Raw genomic sequence first — 27,415 nt, 5'->3', positions numbered from 1 at the left:
GCCTCCAGCTGGGTCTGGAAGCAAGGCTCTGCCTGGGAAGGGGGGTAAGGCATGCCGACAGGGTTAAGGGGGCCAAGGCTCAGGCCCACAGCTGAGGATGGTGACGGAGCCTTCCTCGCTCCCCCAGACATTCCTCTGCACCCCCCTGGGGGGGCTGCCCCACAGTTTGGGGACCTCTGTTCTAACATCTGATGACAGTGAGAGACTGTATCCTGAATAATTAGCCTATCAAATAACCTTAACTTTCCTTCATTAGCTGTTATTTTCATGGCGTGAAATGATAAATCACTGCATCATCTGCTCCACTTTAAAGGGCTGCAATAACCTTCGTAAGTGTTTTTAATTATCGGCTGTGCAGAATTATCCCCAGCAAGTCTGCAAGACTATTTCCCTCATCCAAACAAGAATGCTACCAGGTGATTTTATAAACTTCAAAGCATATGTAATCTGGTAAATAAGGAGTGAAATACTATTTCATTTCAAGTGAATTACCTAATAATTTTCAGGGCCTGTATGTTTACCTATTATTATAATGTTAGTGCAGAATAACTGCAGGGTTATACATGCCCTAAAACAAAGTGATTTCTAATTCTAAGGGTTCAGGAACTGTGCTGGTCACAACATCAGCACAAAAACCACTGCAGAGTATAGGCTTTTGGTCAATAGTTTTTGCAACACTTCCATATTTCTGTTTTAATGCATAGGTGATGGTTTTGTTCTGAAGTTACAAACTGAGATGATTTCTTACTGTTGCACACTGAGACGGACAGACAGCAAGATAGGGGTTCTAATGCAGATTTTTGCCTATTAACCATTACTGACTTGATTCTGCAACATCAAGATTCAAGCCTGCAAGGAAATCTTCACAGCAAGATCTATTTAACAGATCCATTAGTGATTCATTAGTATCTTTGTTGAAAACAGAACCAAAGTTTCCATTCACACATGCATCATTTCCATTCTCCAGCTGAAAACTACTCATTAAATCCTGGATCCACCTGAGTTCCTCAGAAAGTTCCTGACTCAGAGATTCGTACTGAGACTTTAGATCAATGTATTTCCCAGTGACACTTGCAAGACTAGAACCTACAGTCTTGATGTCATCCTGCAGATGGTTCTTCAGGGATTCAATTTTACGGTGCTCATACTTCAGCTGTGAAAGCTTGTGTCTCACATTTTCATTTTCTTCTTTGTACCAAGCTTCTTTTTCATTATATATGGAAACCAGAGCATCGATGTCCTCCTGCAGGGAGTCGTGGGACATAGTCAGAGTGCTGAAACCACGTTCCATCAGAGGAATGTCTTCTACCACCCGGGCAAAGCGCTCAAAATTGACGTAGGTGTTATTTGGTGGCATACTTGAATGGCACTTGATGGTGTACTCTTTCAGACGTTTTGTCTTCAGCTGACTGTTCTCAGCCTTCTTGTTTTCTTGGACTTTTGTTTCTTCTATCAGCTGGTGAGTCTTCAGACAGAAGAACCAGTATTATAGATTGATTATCAAGATTGCAAGATATTGCACAAATTCAACTATACACAGCAGACAAGGGATGCAAACTGCATTTCCACAATGCTGGGGAGAAGCGTCGTTTCCAGTCATTCTCCTTCATGCATTTGATTAAAATAAAAGGGGTGATGTGACAAGCACTGAGCATTCATTCCCATGGGACAAGTGTAAATAAATGAAAGGATTGTGAACTATTTGCATGCTACAGTTTGTGCAGTTAAATTCTCAAAACCATCAACATTTGTGGGGAAAAAATAATCCTGAAAACACTCCACTCAACGTTTTGTACAATACATAACAAAATGAGAACAATCCAGCGTTTAAACATCTGTATTTGCCATGCTGAGATTGCTATATGTATTTTCACTAAGAGATTTATCTACGGAGGCAAGCTTTGCTTAGAACAAAACAACACACACACACAAATCCAAATACCAAGCAAATCCAGACAGCTACTAGCTCACTACACCAATGACATTTTGAAGGAGCTGATTTGTTTTCACATTTGGTATGGTCAGCTCTCAACACCTGACAGCACTACACCAGAGGTATAGTTTGTGTCCATGCAAACAGTGATTAGAGATGAAAACAACACAAATGGTGTTCTAATACAGAATACTGTATGCCCATTTATTTATATTCCAGTCGCCCCTACTTTGGTTTTATTGTAACAACAGAAGTCATGATTAAGGCTTGCAGAAATCCAAGATTTTGGAAGGAACTGAACATATTTTTACTACTGTTTGTCGTGAATCCAACGATCTCAGAGTGTTTAGTAGAGTTATTTCTCATAACTTACCTGTGAAGAAGGGGAGTATTCTCCTTGCTTTGCTCATGGGTGAAAGTGAGACATGGAGAGGTTAAGATTCACTGTCTGGTTCAAACTGATTTCTGAAAGCCATAACCATGATGAATTCTCTTGCCATTTAGGCACATGGCTTTAGCGTGGAAATATAAATTCCCATACAAATTCTGTACTAGTTTATCCCGAAGCAAATGTCCACCTGTTATAGAAGCACTACCCGTATTACGTCACTATCTTTGGCCTTACCGTTATCCAAGGGTGAGTGAGAGCTTCTTGAATTGTGAGCCGTTTCCTGGAATGAAACACACACTTAAATGAGAGCCAAGCTGCTTACCATACACTTCTCTCAGTGTGTTTATGAACCAACATTTTAATATTGTACCTTGTACCTATAACACTGTCACCAGTAGTGCCAGGATTACTTACAGTGAGGTACAACTTTCATGGCTACTCTACTCTGTACGGCAGCAGGGTTCGTAACAATTAGGTTTCTGTCTTCAGTGTTAATACAGTGCTACCCCCAGCAGAGCTCTACTTAATTTTCATTTACACTCAATGAAAATCTCTCCTCTCTCATTGTTCTGTTAACAAGAGGTGAAACGCTGCTAATGTTTCATGATATGTTCTGTCTGTCTTACTAGTCTAACATGCCTAATGAGTGAATTCTTCCTGCACACACTTGGTCTGACTTTTTCTCTATATCAACTGATATAAGATTAACGTAATCAAAAAGGTCTTTAATGCACGAGCTGTCATGTCACCCCTGGAGCTCTTGCTTCCTGAAAGCAGTATTCCTGGGCGGGATGCTTCAATACTAATCAGAAAATCTAACTTTCTCCTACACCCTAGCAGCACTGTGAACAGTACACTATCACCTTCAGGCAGGATGGGCATAAACATGATATTGCCTTTGTAGCTGGTTACAGCACAGATTTCAACTTGCCTGATATGCCCGGCTTGAAAGGGACTTGCTAAACCTGTGCAAAACATTCACATCAGACTCCAACATATCCTGGGGTCTGAGGTTCATAGAAATGTTTACTGATGTGTTTGGACAGATACTCTAGCTGGCAGCCTTCTCCCAACAACCCCCACTATCTACCTTCTCCCCAGATGTCTTTAGAAGGCACCCTAGTAACCTGCCTTCCCACACCTTTCTGCAAGTGGCCCCCCACCTTGTTTTCAGGGGACATCTGATAACCACTCCCACTAGTACAAATAGACTCTTCAGAGGGCTCAGCAGCACATAACCCACAAGGATGCCCTTTACTCTCTCTGCCCACCACAACATAGTGCAGGAAGTGTGGCAAGGTAGTCCTGCTGCATCCAGATCATTACAAACTTCAGGAGCAGAGATCCCTCTCCTATAATCCCTACTGCAGTAGCTAAAGAATCTCTGTTGTTCTCTAATCAACATGAGGTAGGGGGAAAGCCCCATATAGCTGCTAGAGAAGTGCCAGGTGCACCTAGCTGATGCACAAGGGAGCATATTTGACAGACAACTGAAGAGCAAGGATTTTGTAGCAATATGGCTTGGGGTGTGGGAACAATTACCAACATCCACTACAGACCTGGGATAAAAGCCATCCTGCCTCAGATGATGGACTCCATGAAGACAGCGAAGGGAAAATGGTAGCTTATAGGTGTGAACAGATAGGGTGTCCCTCTGGAGGTTTGAGACTGATGAACAGAAGCCTCCAAGTCAACACACAGGAGCTGGTTTGCTGACAATCTCTGCAAGCCAATCTGCAGGCTTTAGCATGTGATAATAGATTTCCAGGCCAGAAGGAACCATTGTGATCATCTAGTCTGACCTTCTGTGTAGCACAGTCTGATAGAACTATTCCAAAATAATTCCTAGAGCAGATCTCTTAGAAAAACGTTCACCCTTGATTTAAAAATTGTCAGTGATGGAGAATCCACCAGTCTCCCTTTATTGTTCCAATGGTTAATTACTCACTGTCAAAATTTTCTAGTCTGAATTTGTCCATTCTAAGCAGATGTTTTTGAAACACTGACTATAAAAAACAACCCTCTCACACACAGACATACTCACCCACCAAGGGCACATAGCTTGTGAGTTGTCATTAGAGGCAATAACAAAAATTTAAGAATTACCAGACACAAGAACAGCTTCTAAAACCCAATAAACTCCAGTAATTTGCACTTCACAAAAAAACCAAACCAATCCACCCTACTGGTGAAAGAAAATGCATGCCAAATTCTGCCACATTTGGTGAATTTTGGCACAGGGCATATTTTTAGGGCCTCTGAATACAGACATTTACAAGGACACAGCAATACACCTGTACTTAATGACTCACTCTGGGACAGCGACCCACTCTGCAATGAAACCTCTGAACTGCTCAGCGTGCTCATTTTTGCCTAGGTGGCATGAAAGGCAGCCAGCCATTTCTGTACATTCACTTACCGCGTGTCTTTCACCAGGAGTTTCTGGATAAAGTCTTTTGCCAGATCACTGGTGTGACTGAAGAATTCCTCATCAAATTCGTAATTCACCGCTGTGATGTTGGCAAGAGTTTCCTGCTTTGTTTCTCCAAGGAAAGGGGATGCGCCACTGAGCCTGAATAGGCCAGACAGGAGGATCATGTTTTGATTGGGGAAAAATAAAGTTACTTTGACATGATTCCAAGATTGTGAAATGACAATATTGGAATGTGGGTCTCTCTTTCAGGGCAGCCAAGAAGAAAGGGAAATAAAAGGCCCAAATCTTGGTCACCATATATATGGCTACAAAACAGACTCACAAAAGCAGCATTAATGTGTTTCCACGTGTGACAGCAAAGACCCTATTCATGGCCACCCCCATCCCTGAGACACACTCAGGTTATTGCCACCCAGGGTAAGAATAATCCGCACTGGAGGAGAGGTCCAGTTGCTATGAATGCTATGAATGTATCAGGGGGTACATGCACAAATACCCACAGGCTATGTCAGGGAATGTCCCCCCATAGTTCCCATCAAAGCAGTCATGTTCAGTGGCCTCTCTGTAGGCTTTTGGGAAAAACTCCTGCCCTGTGCTGTTTTTCTGCCTGCAGTTCACTGGCAAGAATCTATGCACCTAGAGTTGGGCCCAAGAGGTCCACATAGATAGAGAAAATTAATTGCTCAGTTTTTTGTGGCCTTGTTCTGATTTCTGCAGTGTAGGAAGGGGACATGGCATTGATTAAAACTAGTCCCCAGGACAAGCCAGGGGACTTACAGTGTAATAAAATTGAACACAAAGAGCTAATTCTGTTGGATCTCAGCTCCATGCTTAAAAGTGCAAGGATACAATGCAGTCACCATCCTCATAAAACACCATCCAGCAATCTTTTAGATGGAAAGGGCTGTGATCCTGCCTGGCATCTCTCTCAAATGCAAATAACATCTTTCATCTTAGACTCATATTTACCTCAGTCCCACAAAAACCTGAGGTTAAAGCACTTCTATTAGAGTTCCTTTTTTTAAGTACCAAGAATGCTGAGCCAAGAGAGTTAGTATAAATAACTCCTGCTGGAAATCTAAGTGTTCTTCATACTAAGGAAACTGATCCCATTAAAATACTACTACTATTCTTGCCTCCCCTGTTTGGAATTTGGTAGTGGAAGTTCAGGACGCAGTGGGCTCAAAACAGAACTGCATCAAACTCTTCAGATCTAAGAGGAGTGAAATTGCTAGTTTAAGTGATTCTGCTCACAATAGGTCTTTATTGTCCAACACTGTCACAGTGACCAAGGATCTTTTGTGTAACTGGACTTAATAGGCAGCTCCATGGCTGTGCAGCTTAAAGGGAACTTAATTGGGGAGGTATGAGGTGGGGGGTAAGAGTTGGCTGCTGGAAGGAGTCAGGGTTCTCACCTGGTATCTGACCAAAGAAGTCAGACTGAGACACACACACAGCTTGAAAAATGGAGTTCACTAGAGCTTGGGAGGGGGCTCTGGGCTGACCAGAATGGTCTTGCTTTAACCTTCCGTTCTCTATGTTAACCTAAGGACTTTCTATGCAATGTACCAGTTGACTAATAAACCCTACTGTTTTGACAACACTGTTTAAATGTCACTGAAGAGGCTAGCAGATGTGTATCGATCCCTGGAAAACGTACAAGTCTTTACCAGGAATCCATCTCGGTTGGACTCACCGAACAGAGCTCACAGTATGAAGTAGGAGTGCTGCAGGCCCAGAAGTCCAGTCTAAGGAGGTGGAGAAGCCAGCTGACTTATTCTGGAGGAAGAGTGAGACCCCTAGCAGGTCTGGCACACTGAAGGGGTTCCTCTTAGAGCAGTGATTCTCAACTTGTGGCCCAATCAGCACACAGGGGCGGCCATGTGACATCCTCAGGACCTCAGCCACTATTGGATGTGGCCCACAATGGTAAATAGGGTGAGAAAGACTGTCCTAGAGATTGTTCCAAAGCTGGAGGCATAGCACTAATCCTGTGGATCCGTGACACACCCCAAATACATTGCGATATAACAGAGCCAGGATTAGTGGAAATCTACAGGGACACATTGTTTGCATTTCTCGCTCTTTTTTATTTCCTAATGGAGATTTTAGATATAAGTAGAGGTGGGTCAGATAAAACTCCTGTTTTGAACAACCTGGAATTAATGGGGCAAGCCCATCTCTAAATACAAAGTTGTTGCAGAAGGTTTCTAGGTCATTTCAACCAGCTGGAGCAATACAAAATCAAAATCAATGCTGCTATATCTCTACAGAGCAAGGCATATAAGTAGAAAAGAACTGCCCTATTGGAACAGAGCACTGCTCCATTCCCTGTATTATCCTGCCTCCAGCAAAGGCCTGTGTATGCAACACTTGAGAGGAAGGTGAAGGCCTCTCAGAACACCTGGCTATCTGTGCATTAGTGTAATCACAGGGTAAGCATTCTAGCTTGGTTCTTCTCAACATCCAGGCCCCCTTCCCATCCATCTATGAACATATGTAAATAGCAATTTATGAAGACTTTGATGTCCTAACAGGTTCAGATGTATTCACTGATGACATGAAGAGTGCAAATAAAGATCAAGGATCTGGACAATTTTAGAATTGCTCCTTAGATGCTGGTGGGGTACATAATGTGTCTCGGGAGTGTATTCCTGTGCCCCTTACGGTACCCCAGGGCATAAGGGACTTCATAGCATCCCGACTATGGTGTCAGCTTACAGCCCTTTTATAGTGGGTGGGGTCTAAGCTAAGGGAACAATCCAAAAGCTTTCAGCATGGCCTGTGGGTGTGTTTAATTCTGCTCCACTTGCTTTGCCCACCAGAAAGAGATTCCTCTTTTAAGGCTCTCTAACTTTGTTGGGCCCGATGCTGCAAAGCTTGCTAAAGCAAAATTCCCAACGAGGCCAATGGGAGCTCTGGGTAACGTCTGCAGCACGTAGCCCATTGAGCCCACCTAGGAGAACCTCAGGGCTAGAGAGGCTGAGATTTAAGTGGGATTTTCAAAAGTGCTCGGTGTTGGCCTAACTCTGTTCCCACTGAAGCTGGTGGGTGTTTGACGTCAATGGCAGCAGAGTTCAGCCAACACTTGGGAACCGCTTTTGAAAATCCCTCCCCCAAAAACATAAGAGGCACAGGAGCTTCGTTGAGGCATTTGCTGGTCATTGGTCCTATCGCCTCTCTTTTAGTTTCACTTAGTTTTCTTTGCTTTCTCTATTTAAAAGGCCTCTCGATATCACTTGTCCATCAATCCCTTGCCCCATTCCTGCTGTGCAGCTCCTTCCCTAAAGGATTGATGAGAAGAGCTACTTTTCACTAGGTAGCTACAACTTTTACAGCTGTTCCATACAAGTGGATCGAATTCTGTACTTACAGTATGTAGGTGATGACTCCTATGCTCCTAGAAAACAAAAAGAGCAACTAATTGTAGGTTTTATACATGTGTGTGACATCAGTCAATTATAGCTGCTAGATTGGCAGATGAACCATGATATTAGCAGTCAGACAAAACCTATGTAAAAGACAGTGCTTCATAAAAAGGAATATGAATTTTGGATACAGACTCAAAAGACATGGATATCTGGGGTTTCTTTATATGGATGTCTTAAGTCATGTTGGGTTCACGGTGGCTAATTAGCTATGATACATGTCAGAAGCATGGAGGAATATCTGCAAGGATGTTTTAGCCACTATGACCATTTTGGGCAGAACAGCTTGGTATCGAAGCGTGCTCTATTCACAGCACTTTTATAAACAAAGCTATCACAAGGCATTGCAGGGACAATGGTGCCTTTCAAGAGGCTCTCTCCAAACGGTGGCAGCTAGTGGCAAATTGTTAATTCCTGGTTTATATAATTCAATTTTTTTTAATTATCATGAGTAGAGGTTTACTAAAAACAGCAGGTAAAAATTGAAGGAGTGAAAGAACAGCTCTTTACTGTATGTCAGCATTGTCTGATATGTAGAGAATGGATTTTACATAAAGCACCCTTAAGAAACTAGCAGTAAAGCACCTTGGAAGAAAAATTAATGCTGAGAACTTACCACATATCTGCAGCTAGCCCAAGTGGTTCGTAGTTCACTATTTCTGGAGCTGTAAGAAGCATTTATTCAAACATCAGCAACAGATTGAAGTAATTAATTTTAGCAACATGAATTGTATGCGTAGGTCAAGAATTACATTAGTCCTTGGTAAAAAGCAGACAGTAATTATATGAGGTAATTTCTGTTTGAAGTTCTACAACGGTGTGTGCGAGTAGCGGTAGGAATTTAAGCTCCCAAATGGAGAGCTAATTTAGAGTCAATGGAGAATGAAAAGGGATCAAAGAATAACGGACAGGAAGACATTACAATCCACCTAAAGTACTAATTATACCTCCAACAACAAATTATTTCATGTAACAGCATCCCTAAGCGGATGGATCTGAGCATTTTCTCCCAAATTATTTCAGAATGGCAAAACGGATACCACTCATGCCCAGTCTTTACTTAGTAATTGGCCAGTTAGGGACTGCTCTAGCATAACTTGCCCAAGGTTTCTTTCCAGCCAACACACCATTCAGTACTATTGTTGTCAGCTGTTACTGTAGCTTCTGTAGAAGAAACACCTTCTGGATGAAAAATATCCATGTGGAGAACTGAACAAAGGAAGTGATAAATGGCAAAGTATCGAGGAGTGAAAAGGTGTCTATAACAGGGCAGCAGGGATCATTGTTTATTTAATAGCTTCATTTATTATCCGGAAAAGGAAGTAAATTAAACTGAATAGATCTCTGATTGGCAGGTGTAAAAACCAGTAAGGACCAAGAGATAATACAAGCAAACCTCAAGGTTAGAAACGTGATCAGGAAGTCACAACATGACAGTTGGCCTGAAAGTAATGAAAGGAAAGGAGCTATAATCCAAAACAGGTTCAATGGGAGGGAGTTATACTTAGAAAGCAGTAATATCAACAGAGACCTATATTACTCCATTTTACAGATGCAGAGTGACTTTGACTTGCCACAGGGGGAGTAAGTAGCAGAGCTGGGATTAGTGCTAGGGGGTTCCTAAATTTCAACCCTGAATTTATTTCTCTAGCTCACGAATTTGACAGCACCCTGATCTCTTCAGCTCAACAGCTACAGTTTACAGAAGGCACGACTCAGCTGCTCCTCCAAGAAGATTCAAGCAAGCCCTCTAGATGCTGTGCACCCAAATGGGGTGGCAATTTTAGGGGACTGAAAAGGTGGAGGTGTTACTGGCTTCTCCCTGAATTCACGAAGGTGTTGCTGGCTTCTCCAGTGAAAAGCTGTAACACAGAGGAACTGCTTGAACACTCACCTACAAACTCTGGTGTCCCAAAAATATTCTTAAATTCAACTCCATCTTCTATTTTATGAGCGAGGCCAAAGTCAATGACCTTTATGTGTGGAATGGGAATATTCTTGTCTAGAAGCATAATGTTTTCAGGCTAAAAATAATGAAACAGAGATTAGTTATAGTATTTGTTAGGAAGCTAACAGATCAGCCCAAGCAGTATCCCTTGAGTCACCTTTTCATACTTGTACATGTTTGAAATACTGCAGAACAGGTTAAAACCACAAACCTACTCCTGGCGATGCAGACTTCATTGTTTTGATAAATTGAACATATTTATGTAATGTGACATTGTCAAATCAGAACTTGACAGCAGCAAAATTAACACTCCTCAGTGTCTGAAGCCTCCTGCTCAAAAGCAATAATTCACTTCACTTATTGCCTTTATTCTTTTCTCTCACAAAAGCTGCAGCGTGTCCTGGTTCCTAATAAGTCAGAACCTTCCTTGTTCTCTTCACCAGTTGCTTTCTCTCTCTGCCTGCCTGTGTATATTTTGTTAATTATAGTTGTTATGGCAGGATGAAGATAAAATATACCTGGTTTCCAGGGAAATGATGAGACACCAGAGTTATTCACATAACTGTAAATAATTGCATGGCTCAACTAGATGCGTTATGAGATATATTATGAGACTGAAATGCTGAACATAGTAGTACAACAGAGAGGGTGAGCTTACCATGGCTTGGTCCCTTCCACAACAGTGGGGTAGGTTCAGATCCTGGGATGAGGATCTGAATGGCCCTGAAATTGGAAGGGGCTGGGATTGGAGATTCTGGCCCACCTCTAGTGACAAGCTATTCTAAGAACATATGGAGAATTTCTGACTGTTATGCAACCAAAAGCACCAGGCCAAACCCAACAGAATTGTGAAAAGAGAACCATTACCAGTACCTAAGCAGCAGGTTCGACATCATACTCTGCGCAGTATCTACTCATTATTTGCCCCCACTTTCTTAGCCCCTGTCATTCCCCCTTTATTTTATAGTTTTTAGAGCAGCATGGCTAGCACAATTCAGCTCTGATGAAGAGCTCCAATGCTATTAAATTTTCATTTTTTAATTATAGCCTGGAAGGAACAGTCAGAGAGTTTGATTCCCTGCTGGCAGCTGCCTGACCATTTCAGAACTAATTCTTGTGTGCAAGGAGCTACTGCTAACACACACTCTCATTCTGCATTACACTTGCAGACAGGCTACATGAATAATTTATTTTCACAGCCATTGAACTAAGATGATTTTAGCTCCAGGCTAACTATGCCGGTTTTCTTCTGAAGATTCAGTGCATACAGCTGCCAGCAGTGTATACTGCTGCCATGTGATGCAGGCCCATTTAGAACAGACTTGTGCTAGAGGTAGCACAGTATGAAACAAGAAGTTATTCAACAGTCATCTCTATTCATCATCTCTGCATCTTGGTGCAGATCCTCACCTGATGTAAACAGGTACAGTTCTGCTGCAATTAATGGTGCTGTGCCAATTTACACCAGAGAGAGCTGATCCCTGGTGTTCTCAGGCCTGCATCTGGATTTCAGCAAGTGACAAGGTGCGGACTATACCAGCTGGAAGTAGGTCATGAGAACAGACCAGCAGGAAAGGGGGAGCAATAGGAAAAGTGGTTGCCTGGCTAATATCATAGGAATAAAACACTTTACTCTAGTCATATACTGGATTCATGTACATGTCTGCCTTGTTCACAGTATAATTAACGTTTTCATTACGTCACATTCCCCATCCACCATCTAATCCTCTTTACTGCTGCAAAACATTCCCCAGTATGTCCTGCTACTTCACTGATTTCAGCAGAACATTAGCAGAGGTATGACAGTGCGATTATTATTGATATTGCACCCAGCAGGGTCTAGTTTTATTGTGGGTCTTTGTATAGTGCCAAGCATATCATCAGTGCTTGTAAGGAATTAGCAAGAAATGGTTATATAGTTAAGCTTCCTTTCCCCCTAGAATTTCTGTGGGGAGTGCTAAGGTTTATGGGTCACTTGAGAGAAAGGAATTTTCAGTTGTTATAATGGCTATAAAATATTTTAAATGTAATTTCCCTCTTTTATATCCCCCTCCCTCCTTTGGTGTATTGTCCATCTCCAGCTGTTCAGTGGCATTGTGTTCTGAGTTTTGTTTGTTTGTTTGTTTGGCTTCAGCAGCCTTTGTTTTTGCAAACACTTCCACAGTCAAATCTTGGCAAGGGGACTAAAAAAACATCCTCATCCCCCCAACAAAACAACAACCAACCAACCAAACAAAAAACACCTTTCAAAATTAGTTCCCATTATATGTTCCCCAGCCACTTTTTTTTTAAATGGCAAGATTGATAAGAGTGACAAGATAATTATGGATCTCCATTTCCCTAGTTGGATTATTGCTTAAAAATACATGCCTGGCTAAACGCTGCAGAAGCTCTAAAAATAGTTCTATAAAAGCCAGATGAGCGATATCTTGAATCCTGCTTTAAATGGCTTGTCAGTGATTTATTTATTGCATTTGTGAAATGGTGTCTGTTCAGCCCTACATGCACTCTTCTTTTTGCTCTTTTTCCAACATCATTATTGACCCCTGAACTTTATTGACACGGGACATGTGGATTTCAGTAGCCAGAATTCACCCTGGGAAAAGTTTCATTCATGTTCACATAATTATATTCCATCATTGACTGTTAGCATATTTTTCAAATGCACAGTGTAAACCTTTGTTCATGGGCTATATAGCTTCAGGGTAACCCCAACACACTCACACCCATTAAAACAAACATACATATGGACAGAAGTTTGATGAAGTGTATTGAATTGTTGGGATATATGCAATTGCAACAAGAAGAATATATATTTAAGAAAAGAACTTGGGCATATATCTGTCCATGTAATACTCATCACTGCAGTAACTAGGCATCACACAATTCTAGATCCAAAATAATGACAAACAGCATGTGATCTTCTCTAGGCGCCCCCCATCCTTTTTAAAGTTCCTCATATCTCCTCAAACTCTGTCTTTCCTCTACCTTCCACCTTGCTCTGAGGAGGGACGGTGCCATGTTTTGTACATAATCCTGAAAATGGCAATGTTTGTGAAGCGAGTTCCATAGCTGCAGGCCTGCTGCTGAGAATGCTCCGTCTCCCAGCCTTGAGTTTCATCCTTGTGGGTGACAGAATCCTAGTTTAAGAGGCACATCATTGTCTAGGCAGATCACAAGCATGGACAGAGACAGAGCTTCCCAGGATGTTTGGGTCAGTTCAATGGAAGGCTTTGAAGATAAGGACTGAAACTATAAATTCACCAGATAGTACATGGGGAGCATTGGGGTGATGTGCTCTCAGTGACCTGGATGACTAAGCAGGTCAGCAGTCATATTCTGAACCAACTGATAATTCGTGTTGGAATGACAGAGCCAGCTAAACCAGTGATTCTCAACCAGAGGTATGTGTACACCTGAGGGTACCCAGAGGTCTTCCAGGGGGTACATCAACTCTTCTAGGTATTTGCCTAGTTTTACAACAAGCTATATAAAAAGCACTAGCGAAGACAGTACAAACTAACATTTCATACAGACAATGACTTTATACTGATCTATATACTTTGTGCTGAAATGTAAGTACAATATTTATATTCCAATTGATTTATTTTATAATTCTATGATAAAAATCAGTAAGTAAACAATTTTTCAGTACTAGTGTGCTGTGACACTTCTGTATTTTTATGTCTCATTTTGTAAGCAAGTAGTTTTTAAGTGAGGGAAAGCTTGGGGGTATGCAAGACAAATTAGACTCCTGAAAGCGGTACAGTAGTCTGGAAAGGCTGAGAGCCACTGAACTAATCTACCTCTTGTTTCCTGGTCAAACATACATTGCCGAAGCTGTTTGAACTCTGTAGTTTCAGAATAATGTTCCTCATAGAATTCTAAACACAATCACTGTTTCCTTCTGTGCTATGTTTGGTAAAGAAATGAACTGGACAGTACCGGAAGCAGCATGTAGCACTCACAACACAGATACTATAACTTCAACCCAGATTGAGTGGGTCTCTACATAGAAAATGCTTGCCGGAAGTGGGAATATGAATTAGAGTCTAATATTTACAAGGCAAATGTTATACTGACTGTTATTACTGTTTAAAAGTACACTTAGACTAATTTGCTCTGATAGAGTTAGTGATTTCAAAGGAAAATTACTTAGAAAAGGACTCATAATGGTGACTAGTTTGTGAGCTCTCTGGGGCAGATACTGTACATCTTCCTATACGTTTGTAAAAGCATCCACCACGTTGTGGATGCTATTATATAACCAGTAAATAACAGTAGCGTTAATTAAAATATCTGACCTGCACAAGATGAAGGTTGCGTTGATTTCTCATTCTCATCATTAAAAGAAATACAAGGCTGGACATTAGGAAAAACTTCCTAACAGTTGGGGTAATTTGCCCAGGGAGGTTGTAGAATCTCCACCATTGGAGATTTTTAAGAGCAGGTTAGACAAACACCTGTCAGGGATCATCTAGGTAATTCTTAGTCCTGCTATGAGTGCAAGGGACTGGACTACATGACCTCTTAAGATCCCTTTCAGTCCTAGGATTGTATGATTCTACAACAGTGGTCAGCAACCTTTCAGAAGTGGTGTGCCAAGTCTTCATTTAAGAAGCTTAATTTAAAATTAAATTAAAATGCAGAGCCCCTCAGACTAGTGGCCAGGACCCAGGCAGTGTGAGTGCCACTGAAAATCAGCTCGTGTGCCACCTTCGGGACGCGTGCCATAGGTTGCCTACCCCTGCTCTAAAATCTTGGGAAATATCATTTCTGCTTACCATTGAGTGCTGTCATGTCCATCCAGCACAGCAAGCCTCAGTCCAGAAAGCTAAGCATTCTACTCTTCCACCTTCTCTATTATCAAAACATATTTTATATACCATCACTGTTAAATGTGTCACATATGCTGCATTTTAGAATATATGCTAAAATTATTCCTTTTAACTAGATCAACGCTTTTTACCTTTAAATCAAAATGAGCAATTTTCTTGGCATGGAGGTAGTTAACACCATCTAAAATCTCCTTAATGAATCTGGTTGCTTCCTCCTCACTCAGAGACTCTTTCTGTGCCAGGAAGTCAAAAAGTTCTCCTCCAGACACTCTGCAAGACATACAGGGAAGCCTTGGGTTAGCTACAGCAGGGTAAGGCACACACACACACACATCAATATACATGTAGTTAAAATGGCAAACAAAGAAAATGTCACCCACTCAGAACAAGCCCACTCTGAAGTGTGAGTCAGGAGATCTGGGTTCTAGTCCCAGTTCCGCCACAGACTTCCTCCAGAATACTGAATATGTCACAACTTCTTTATGCTCCAGCTTCCCCTACTGTAAACTAGGTGCTGAGAGGCTTAATTCATTAATATTTGTAAAGCACTTTGAGTCTAACCTAATGAGTCCTATAAAATGCACAGCATTATTAATATATAAACACATGTATGTACATACATACACTACAGCCCTGTTAATAAGTTACTTTTTTACTATCCACTTTAATAGGGATAGAGGAAATAGAACAAACTGTAATATTGTTGTCCTCATGAAAAACGTTTTCCTTATCTTTCACCATCAGTGGTATGACGCAATGAGATTTGCCAACAGAATCTGCTTCCTTTCCCAGGACATGGATAAAGGACCTATTAGTACTCTTATGAGAATGCTTGTCTGATATGTAACTGACAGAGAAACGTTTATTTTGTGCCAGATTTTAAATAAGCAAATTAACTAAGCCTGGAAGGTACCTTAAGCCATTTCCCCTAAACAAGGAAATGTGAAAATAATAATCTAGTTACTATCATGACCTTTCAGACCAACAGTTAAAAAATACTTACACCAGACAAGAATTCTGCTGCCATTTTTGTTTTCTTATATTATAAGCCTCAGGTCAGTTCTATATTGCAACATGGCAGAAGATCAAGATAATGACTTAGCCAACATCTCTAGTGCTATTATTTTACAGGGCTGATATTTATGCTATTATCTTCCTCTTTCAACTTATCATTTGTAGTACAGAGCACAAATACCGAGTGCCTTTGGGCCCGCCTGATCCTGTCGTTACTCACTCAAGGATTCACACTGAGGACTCAGCACCGAGCAAAGATTTCAGGATCCAGCAGTTACTATGGAAAATAAGCCACTGGCATCACTGATCAGACAACATATCACTAAAAGAACTAAGGGCTAGAGGCTTCAGATGCTTGAAGCTAAATAGTCCTGGAGCAGCAGCACGGAAGTAGCTTGATTGCAATATGATTTGTATAGCTTTTCATGTCTATTGCTGATTTGTTTAGCAGCAGGGTCACATGGAATCACTTGTCTGAGCTCAGGTTCCTGTGCAGTAGTTTTTGTGATATGACTATGACTCCCATTCTGCCCTCTTCCAAATGAGTGAGTGAACTTCTGGGCACAGCTACAAAAGCTGCCCCAGAAAGTCAAGTGCAAACAAGAACTCTATGAAAGCGCTATTAAAATACACAACAGACAGGGCCGGCTCCAGGGGTTTTGCCACTCCAAGCAGCCAAAAAAAAAATAGCCATGATTGCAATCTGTGGCAATTCAGCGGGAGGTCCTTCGCTCCGAGCGGGCCTGAGGGACCCTCCGCTGAATTGCCGCCGACTACCTGAAAGTGTCGCCCCACTCCAGAGTTGCCGCCCCAAGCACCTGCTTGATAAGCTGGTGCCTGGAGCCGGCCCTGACAACAGAGAACTGGGCGTGAGCTCGTTTCTTAGCCTGTGCAGTTGCTGTGGGCAATGAAGTATACTCAGCTCTTCCACAGCCAATGCCCAGAGCCATCCCTTGGGTATGGCGAATCAGGGCGACCGCCCTGGGCCCTGTGCTTTGGGGGGCCCTGTGGACGGTGAGGTGAGGCAGGCCGGTCAGTGGGGTGAAGAGGTGAGCAGAGAGGTGAGTGGCAGGCAGGGAGGGTGTAATAAACGTCTGTCTCAAATCTGGACTTAGAGTTCAGCATCTGAGTGTTTACTGTGAACCTTCCCCAAGCTTATACCCAGTTTGGATCTATCTCGCTGCCACCAGACAGGAATATAGCGCCTGCCTCGCTCTGGTCCCCCCAGACTTTCCCTGAAGAAACCCCCCAAGACCCAGACCCCTGGGTCTCCCTATCTCATCCCCCAGCTTCCCCCCCTTTCCTGGGTTAGCCGGTGCGATGCTATCTCACTCCTTGAATACAACCGGAGAGCAATCTAGCTTCCCGAGCTATGCATTCACCTAGTCAGCTCACACAAGAGATTCCCCCTCCCTTTGTCCTGTAGCCTTTTCTCGCCCTGACAATAGAAGGTGAGACACAGAGTTGGCTTTTCTCTCCCCCCCCCCCTTAGCCTGTCACAGATGTAACAGAGCTCTGGGCACAAAATTCCTTCCCTTTGCTCACTAGGAAAGAACTTCCACAAGTTTTAAAAAAAAATGTTATATAAAAAGAAAGAAAATACAGAACAATACTGCAATTAAAACTCAATACAGGCTCTTGCTTATAGAAAATATTAATAAACAGTCTGATTTAAAAGATAGCCCAATTAAACTAGTCCAGCACAGTACACACACATGTAAATACAACACAAAGCATTAACAGCCTATTTGCCTTGTTTGCCTTTGTACTCACACTTTTAGGAAAATGTTAGAAAGAAATAGGAGTTAGCAGGAAAGCTGTTTCCTCCATAGCCGGGAGAAACAAAAGACACAGAGTACACAATTCTCGCCCCTGATTCTTAAAAAAATCAGTTCTCTGATTGGTTCTCTGGTCAGGTGTTTGGTTCCCTTTGTTCACCCTTTACAGGTAAAAGAAAATTAACCCTTACCTTACCTATCTACTTATGACAGAAGGCGAGAAGGAGCCTCTCCTACCAGAACCTCCCCCTCCTCCCAGTGCCTCCTGCCCGCCAGCGGGACCCACCAATCAGCACCTCCCCTTCCCTCCCAGCACCTACCACCTGCTGCGGATCAGATGTTTCGCGTCATCAGGAGGCGCTTGAGGTGAGGAGCAAGGGTGCAGCATGCTCGGGGGAAGGGGTGGAACTGGGCAGGAAGAGGCGGGGCGGGGGCAGGAATTGAAAAGGCAGGGCCGGGATGGGGCCTTGGGGGAAAGAGTGGAGTGAGGGTGTGGCCTGGGCAGAACAGGGGGGCAGGGAGCACCACCCTGTGGATAGGCACTGAGTTTCTAATGTCCCAGGCCCTGCACCCTCCTAGGGATGGCCCTGCCAACGACTTACAAGTGTCAACTGACGCTGAGCAAGGATGATTATCAGTTGTATTTCACAGCTTCCTCATAGTCAGAATTATAGGCAGTAGGAAGAAGGACATGGAGCATATTGATTTGGGAAGGAGTTGCTCAATACTTTTGCTTTTATGAATAAATGGCTGGCAAACAAAACTTAACTTCACATAACCCAGGAGTCTGATACAACTATTGTTTCAAATGCTGCATTTGCTCCTCCTTCCTACTAGTCTCAATCTCCTCACCATACGGTCTTTTCTCATTTGATCTTCCATCTTCATTTTAGGTGATGTTTAACAAAGACATCCTCAGCACTGACACCATGCCAGGTAGGTTCTATAACAGACAGTTTTTCTTCTACATTGAACATTTAAGGAGCAAGGGAATGTTGGCAAGTGGTAGCAGATTTTAGGGCCTCATAGATCAGTTCAGAGATGCCTGGAATGTGGGTAGATGGTGGGAGGAGAAAGCAATGTCAGATATTTTCTTGGAGCAATTTGTTTGTTTACCAAGTGTACACAGGTCTCGTTTCCGTGAACAGAGACAAACCGCGCACAGGCAATGCCGTTTTGCAGGCACCGCTGCTCTGTCACCAGGAAGCAGCGATTTTGGGCCTTTGTCATGAACTCGTCTGGAATTTTACAGTTTGAACACACATTCTTCCTATGGGCTTTTCTTCCGTGAAACCCGCCAGCCCACTTACCAAGGACAACTTGGCCTGGAAAAGTAAGCGTGGACATCAGTCCACCTTTGGTGCAGCTGCATTGTAACAGGGTGCCCTCACCTCTTGTGAGTGCCCCCTTTTCATTATAATTCACACTGAGCTTGGTTCAGGCTGTGATTTTAGGGAATTAGATTGTGGAGAGAAAATTTCTGAGATAGAGCATGCAAAGGCAAAACAAACATGTAAATGGAAGATTTGTGAGGTAGTGAAACTAAAACCCCTCACAGAGCTAGTTCAACATAAAAAAACACCACAGGAATATAGCATCCTCTAAGAAGCAAAGAATCATTATAAACAGTAATGATTTAATCTCCAGCACCCTGGAAGGGTAGGAAAGAACTGTCCCCACATTACAGAGAGTTTAAGTAACTTGTCCAAGGTGACTTGGTAAGTCAGTTGCACAGGTAACACTAGAATCCAAGTCCCCAGACTAAAAGACCTGTGTTTTAACCATTTGGTCCATGTTTCTCTAAGGAAAGACCTGTAACTTAAACCCAAATACTGCCACAAGGGGGAACATACCTTTGTTAGTTCGGTAGGAGATATATCACCTAACCTGTAGCTCAAAGAGACAAAATGGCAGAAGAACCTACTCCTCCTGAGCTGCACCTGATTTCCCAAACATTTCTGAAAACAGTGCCTTTAGACAGCCACAGGTGAACCCACAGCAAAATGCTCTCAACACTCTTACTCTTTTGTACCACAACACCTAGATACACGTTACAACATTTGGATATCTGTATGATTGTATTTTTCGAACTGGTGTCACACACAGCAGTCTGTGGGTTCCCGGGCTGCCCTAAGAACCCTAGCCAAGAAGAACATCTCCAGTCTTTCCCTCCACACAGCTTCTTCACTCCCGCATTTGGCAGCTAGCACCTTATCCTGATTGTGAAGTATGAGGCTATTCCAGCAAAAGCTAGTAAGAACGGAGTGATGCTATCCTCTTATCCCTTGGAAACAGCTGATCACTTTGTTGTATGTACACAAACTTCAACACCCACCACAAACACAGACTGTTGTTTCAGGGCTGAGAGCTGGCAGGACCCAAGAGGCCAAGAATGGAGGAAACAGAACAAAGAGCTGCAGCCCCAGGGTGACCCCCAGGTGCAAGGGCAAGTTGTGGAACTGCTGAGCTGCACGTAGAAAGTATCATTTGCCAACTTAGCAGAGTTCTTCCTGTCCCCTTGTCATTGATGGAACCTAGTCTTCAGAGGAGGAACAGCAGAGCAAGTTTTGGTTGGGGATAGGTTCACCTCTCTCCCCAGGGTACTGAAAATCCTCCTGTAAATACCCTATGAATAAATCAAGTGGGGGGCTGGGGTATGGTGGAATTGGGTGAGGTACGAGGTGTAACAAGGGGAGCTACTTAGACTGGGTGGGGACAGCCGGCTACAGGCTGGGATTGGGCATCCAGGAAGTTCATACTGACATTCCTATAGGAGTTCCTCAGCAGCTGGTACCTTGTGTTCCCCTCCCTACTGCCTTGTGCACTGAAGCCCCCTGCCCATGTGCCAGTGCACTGTTCCTCACCCCATCCCAATGGCCTCTCCAGCCCCTTCTCTGCATCCCGCTTTCCTCTCCAGCCCCAGTGCACGCACATGGGGCGCAAACATAGCCAGGTCTTCCCTCCATGAGATATTGTGTGGATGGAAAATATTGTGGGGGCAGAAACATACATTAGGACCCCCCCCAACATTTTCATAGGAAAGGGGAGGAGCTAGCCCCCTCCCCCAACTTTTGCCCCCTCCCCCGCCGCAATCAAGGACATTGAGTCAGTCTTTGAAGCCAAAGACCCACAGTCCCTGCCCTGACAAGCTTATAATTAAGGTAAATTTGGGTCATTGTGTTTCAGTGAAAATAAAGCTGAAAATAAATTAGACGAATTACACTATTTTCCAAATACTCAATAATTACTCTTAAAGGGGAAAAGGTGTTTGATAAGCCCCTAGCCTGGTACCTACATTCTTACAGTGCCCCCAAAGTGTTATTTCAGAGGCTGATGGGTAGGTGGGGGAATGGCCAACTTCATTCCTTTTTAATTTTTGTTGCAGTCAATTGCGCTGCTCAGAGATAGGAATGATACTAACTTGTCCCCTTGTGCACAGCTGCTCTCTACTGCTATGGACTCTGAGACACAGGAAGCCTTTCTCTCCCTCCATGACTTCAATCCAGGACCTTGCACAGCAGGTGAAATTAACTCCAGGGCAAAGGGCCATCACAAGGCCTAGGCAACGAGCCTTAAGTTCTTTGTGCTAGCCCTCTGCACGTGGTGAATTTCACCCAGCTAGCTACTGAGCCTCTACCTGTTAAAAGAGCTACTTCCGCTCACATCATCCTTACGGGTCTGACGTGCATGCACATGCACTTCTTCCACTCTGCTTTCCCCTGCTTATCATTTATCAACTTCCCTAGATCAGGAGCGTGGCCAGACACTCATTACAGTTCCCCATTTCCCTGTGGGATAAGGACTCTGCTTCCTCAAAGTGGCACCTTTTAGAATAGATTTAAGGGGCTGGCGTTTGACATACTCCTTTGTTGCTCTGTTGAACTCTGATGATTCTGAGGGCTTGTCTACACACGCACACCCGCTCTGAAATAACTACATCTGTTTTACCAACTTGAGTACACTGAAATAAGAGGGGCTACTCATAGACTTGCACTCAAATAACTAAAGGTCTGAACTCAAACTGATTTAGTTATTATGGAGTTAGTATGTGTGTAGACAAGCCCAGATGCTCTGAGCATCTCCCACCCGTTGTAAAAAAAACAGAATTATTTTGGGAGTAGGGGATTTCTTTTGGCTCGTAATCGACAATAAACAGTTGCAAAACTTTATTGAAAATGACACTGAAACCAGCAAATTGATGGCAAATCTCTTAAATGTGGGGAGAAACAGACATGTTGTTCTGTACTCAGCTACAACAAAGGCAGCACAGCATGGACTTTTCTATGGATCTGTAAGTTGTGATGATTGGCTTGTTCTGAGTCAATGTCATACCAGTTACAGCACGTCAGAGTGGCTGACAAACAGTACTGAGATGGAACAGACACTCTTGGAAGCCACTAAAATCAGCAGCATGTGACTACTTAGTGCTGCTAGTTGCCAGTTTCAGCCTGTGGAGAATTTCACACCATTATGTGGTGAGCTGTTTGCACAGCTACAAGATGTATCTGAAAAAGGTCACAGTGACACATTTAGGGGATGATTTTCAATAGTACCCAACACTTACATACATTTGGTCACTCAAATTGCTTGATCAGCTACTTATTCTAATACCCTCCCCCCTGCTTTGTGCAGTAGGACCATTCTGGACAACACTGTCGCTCCTATATGGACATAGCTGTGTTGTGTGTCTGTCTATCCTTCCTCAATAGAACTGTAAGAACAGGGCTGTGCTCTGCTGGGATGTCATTGGCAGGCCTCCTGCCAAACCTCAGCCTATGCCCACATCCACAGCAAGCTACAGTGACACAGGGAGAGAGAGTTACTGCTGCTTAGGTCATTTTGCATTATGTGTTACATTGCCCCCAGATTGGGATGGGAGCGGGAGGAGCAGACATGCTGTGCTGAGTAGTGAATGCCGAAGTCCTCCCCATTGCTACAAAAACTCAGCTCCCCTGGTGTGGCTGTGGAAGGACATTTCTCCTCTACATGGTCTTCTTCACCTCTCTCCCTACCCTGCTTTGTGCTATACAAAGGGAAGGAAATCCCTGATGTTGACATTTATTTCCATGTCTGTGGTACTCACCTTGAGATTACTACCAGCTTCACAAACCAAACCACCCACCTACCCAGCCCAAGTATACAATCCAAACAACTTAATCATTCCTGGAGGACTGTAAAATTACCTGGCACCTCACACACACACAGCGTAAGACAAGTTCCTAGCCCTGCAGAGTTTACAATCTAAGGCCAGGAAGCTGAAGCATTTCAGTTTCAAATTGTCACACATACAGTGACAATGGCACTGAGAAGCAGAAATTAATGTGGGCAGAAGAATGTGTGTTATAGAACGGCATGCAGTACCACCCAATCTACCTACAAAAGGGGACTATATCAACTATTTGGACTCATTTTCCATGGGTGTAGAAAGGGCAATGCAGTGTTAGAAATAGCTGGCTGGACCTCTCTGTCATTTTGCATCCAGAGATGTTGCCTTGGGAAAAGCATTTCTAGATCAATGGGTAAAGCACCACTAGGAGGACCAGATTGCAAGTGTGAAAAATTGGGACACTTTTTTTTGGTGGTGGTGGGGGGACAGTTGCATATATAAGATAAAGCCCCTAATATTGGAAAGGTCCTAAGTGCCACTGGATCAGAAGATGTACAGCTAATTTATTGGTTACTGTTGGAACTAGGAATTTTGATACTGTCCTGGCAATGAATAAACTCCCATGAGAGGGATTTTTGCATTCCTTTATTGTCAGCAGTATTAACCTTACATCGAGGGATTGCTGATGACATGATATTAACCTTACACATAAAGGCAACTCCCTGAATGAAAACTCACAGTTCCAAGTCATGCCACGTGAAGGCTTTCTACTCAAGGTTTTGTTAACAGGATTCCCAAGCACACCACCAGCTTGCTGCTGCTATACATTGGTAAAACATACAAACACACAAGTAAAAGTTTGTGGTTATCCAAGTCAAGAAGCTGGTGAAGAAGTCAAATTGTTTTCAGTCTGTTTAAACAGCACAAACTGGTCTGCATTAAAAAGCAAAATCTGAAGCCAGATGATGCTTAGCCTTGTTTTGCAAACCATTCTTTCCTTTTAGGTCACACACTAGATGAAGAATACGTTTTACACAATTTGTACAATTGGTTCTTGGGGGACGAGGGTTTTTTGTGAGAGGAGGCTGCAGAACTCCAAGGATCCACATTTCCCCTCAGCTATTCTGGATATTATCCTTCTGGATAGGGACAGAAACAACCACTTCCTCTTTTGCCCATTACCTTCATCCTCACCTGTACCCCTAATCAGACACAGGAGTTTCCCTCCCATTCATTGGCCAGAGACAGACTCTCTGCAGCACTTCCAGCTCCTGCTGATTCAAGGAGAGAAAGTACATGTCACACTCAGGTCTACCACATGGTGGGGCAGAGGACTACAAAAGACTAATTAAATAGAGCTCACTAGCAGTTTTCCTTTGAAAATGCAATTTCTGCAAAATCAAATTTTTTCATGGAAAAATCTAAACAAAATATTTTGTTTTGGGTCAGTTTGACATCAAATTGGTGTTTGTTGGAGTGTTGCAATGAATCATGGGCGCTTTAGTGCAGATGCGTTATGCCTTACGTTCTCCTCTATTGGCCAGGCTTTCTGACGGGACTACAGTTCCTAAGAGGCACTGCAGTCTGTCCTCTAATTGAATCATCACAGTGCATCATGGGAAACCAGCTTTACTTATTAATACGATTTCACAGCAATTCTATTGTCCTTGATTCTTCATCAGGTTAAACTTCAGATACATTGCAGCAGTTCACCCAAGGGTTTGACTCCAAAGCCAACATGCATGTGACACACTGGAGGCGATGCAGAATTGGATCCTAAAATAGTTAAGGCATCTAATTTTCTCCTTGACGATAAGGACAGACATCTTGAACTTGACTCAATATTCTTTGAGAAGTGTCAATATAGAACAGAGGACAATTTTGAGGTTCTTGTGATTGTCTGACTTGCTGAGGAGACATGCTGCAGCGTTCTGTACTTCTTGGAGTTTCCTAATTGCTGATAGCTTCATGCTCAGATATATCACATTGCTGTAACCCAGCCAAAAAGTGACGAAGGCATGAATTACTGAGGCTAGGCTGTCATTCTCCAGGATGGAACAGAGGCTCTTAGCCAACTAGAGATGGTATTAAGTGTTACTCTCAGATGCTGCTATGCAAGAGTTTAGCTTCAGCAAGGAATCCAGGCACACACAAACTATGGACTGAATTGACCAATTGTGGGTGTGAAACTTCAGCCAAAGTTGACTGCATTGTTGCTGCAAATTCTTCAAAATGCTTTCACATGCCCACCAGCATCACTTCTGTCTTGTTGTGGCTCAGCTTCAACTAGTGGTTCTTCATCAACAAGCTGATCTCGCCCAAAGCACAGGGCTATCTTGGTGGTACTGGTGTAGTCATACATGGTGAAAGACAAGGAGCTATATGCTATCTGCATACTGTTGGCTCTGGAGTGCATGTCATCTGCTCAGTTAATTTAAGGGATGCATGCAAGCAGGATCTGTTGTAATGACTGGGCCTATCCATTTGCCCTAATTGTGAGTTCTACTGTAAGAAGTGAGTGAACATTTAGTAAATGTCACAATGACTTATAACAATACATTTTGATGGGAAAAAGTACAAAAAGGAGTCAAAAACTTAATTAGTCTATAAAAGTGGGGGCTAGATGGTAACCCTTTCCCCAGTCAGCCTAAGTTTCTTCTTCTCAGCCCCAGCTCTCTCCAAGGGCTGGCTGTAACCCTTTCAGGGCCGGAGCGGGTGACCACCCCGCTACACACCCCCAACATTTCCTGGGACCCTGAATCTTTGTTCTAATCCTGAGAGATGTTCTGACCACTCCAGGCCAGAGAGAGGGAGCCAAATGACCACTGCTCCAGCTAATTCCTGAATACCGCCTGGGACTGACTATATGATAACAAAGCAAAATAAAAGAACCACTGCAGCAAGTCTGAGGAACAAGGTTAAATGACTTGGGCTTGAGGGGGTCATGCTACAGAGCTAAAATTACTAGTGTGGATGTTTGGGCTTGGGCTACAGCCCAGGCTTGGAGATCCACCCCCTCACTGGTTTCAAGGCCCAGGCTCCAGAACTGCTACACTGCTTTTTCAGCCTTGTAGCACAAACCCTGAGAGCCTGAGTCAGTTGACCTGGGCTTTGAAACTCACTGCTATCAATTCATAGACTTCAAGGTCAGAAAGGAGCATCGTGGTCATCTAGTCTGACCTCTTGCATACTGCAGGCAACAGAACCTCACCTGCCCACTCCTGCAATAGACCCCTAACCTCTGGCTGAGTTACTGACGTCCTCATATCATGATCCACCTTTTACGCTAGTTTAAACCTGCAAGTGCAAAGGAAGGTGAATCGTCCCCTCGCTAGTGTCTCGGCCAAACCAGGCCCAGGGCAGAATTCCTTACTGATCCCAAATATGGCGGTCAGTTAGATCTTGAGTATGTGGGCAGAACCCACCAGCCAGAGACCTGGGAAAGAATTCTCTGTAGTAACTCAAAGCCCATCGCATCTAGTGTCCTGTCTCCAGTCGTGGGGGGATTTTTGCTACAGGCAATAGCCAATGGACTATTTTTGCAATACCCTTTAGTTCCCCATCCCTGGCTCTCCCCTCCAATGGGTTCTTTTCCTTCCTCAATTTATTTCTGCTCTTTCCTATCCTTCTCTGTCTTCTTTCTTCCTATTTCGAGTTTAGCTTAGCTGGCCAAGACTGCACGTTCCGCAACATTACTGCAAGCCCGTGACCAAAAAGGTAGCTAGAACTAATGCCCTACACAGTCCAATACCATACAAGTTTGCCAGGTCTCGAAGTGCACAATAAGACCGGGTGCTGTGTCTGTGTTTTTCCAGCAGCAAGCTTGCAAGTGAGAGTTAACATCAGACACAGAAACTGCATTTTCTGTCTTTGTTGTTCTTTTTTCTCCCCTTTTGTGTATGTTTGTCTTATTTTGCCTTCTAGGAAACTGGACTGGACTTTAACAGCAGCAACAACAGCTCCAGTCCATCTCAATTACCTTCTTTTTTTCCTCACAAAAGGACAGTTACCACCATCTTAAACACCACTGTCAGACAAGGGTTCTTCCCCTGTAAAGATTCTCTACAGCTAACGGAAAAAGGACCATGGGGTAGTGTTAAATGAAATCATTCTTTAACACAGTGGTTCTTAACCTTTACTGCAGCCTGCACCCCTGGGTTCTCAAAATGCATTCTCGCACCCCTTATCAAAAATCAAAATATGTTCTCGCACCCCTTATTAAAAATTGTTGAAGTAGGCCAGTTCTTTAAACCTAGATATATTTTTGTTTGTATATTACAATAATCATTAAGAAATGTATAATGTTAATAAATACTGTGACAGACCCAGACCAGTGGCGTAGAGGTGTCTGGCAGAGGGCAAATATACTGGTCACTGGATGAGTAGTTTTCTGTTCCCTGAGTGACCAGAGCAGGGGCTGCACTAAAGTAATCAGGAACCTGCTAGAACCAATTAAGGCAGACAGGCTGATTAGATCACCTGCAGCCAATCAAGGCAGGCTAATCAGGGCACCTGGGTTCAAAAAGGAGCTCACTCCAGTCAGG

The 27,415-nt window shown here is 43.3% G+C and overlaps 1 protein-coding gene across 2 annotated transcripts in view; it reads right to left on the bottom strand.

Annotated features, from left to right (window-relative positions):
* DAPK2 (death associated protein kinase 2) overlaps positions 1–27,415 on the bottom strand; it is a 109,907-nt gene that overhangs the window by 13,800 nt on the left and 68,692 nt on the right. Inside the window, exons 4-10 of one of the 2 annotated variants that reach the window (XM_032763089.2) lie at positions 15,104–15,242; positions 10,081–10,210; positions 8,803–8,851; positions 8,132–8,158; positions 4,744–4,896; positions 2,559–2,604; positions 127–1,465 (exon numbers count right to left, since the gene is read on the bottom strand). In XM_032763089.2, the coding sequence (XP_032618980.1) occupies positions 815–1,465; positions 2,559–2,604; positions 4,744–4,896; positions 8,132–8,158; positions 8,803–8,851; positions 10,081–10,210; positions 15,104–15,242 (1,195 nt within the window). In that variant the 3' untranslated portion in view covers positions 127–814. Of the gene's footprint in view, positions 1–126; positions 1,466–2,558; positions 2,605–4,743; positions 4,897–8,131; positions 8,159–8,802; positions 8,852–10,080; positions 10,211–15,103; positions 15,243–27,415 lie in introns of those variants that run through there. The other variant, XR_012656541.1, reaches the window with a different exon arrangement.

Source organism: Chelonoidis abingdonii, chromosome 9 (genome assembly GCF_003597395.2).
Source record: "Chelonoidis abingdonii isolate Lonesome George chromosome 9, CheloAbing_2.0, whole genome shotgun sequence".
Lineage (NCBI taxonomy): Eukaryota > Metazoa > Chordata > Testudines > Testudinidae > Chelonoidis > Chelonoidis abingdonii.
The sequence above is the reverse complement of the archived record's forward strand: the minus strand, read 5'-3'. Positions and strand labels throughout refer to the sequence as shown.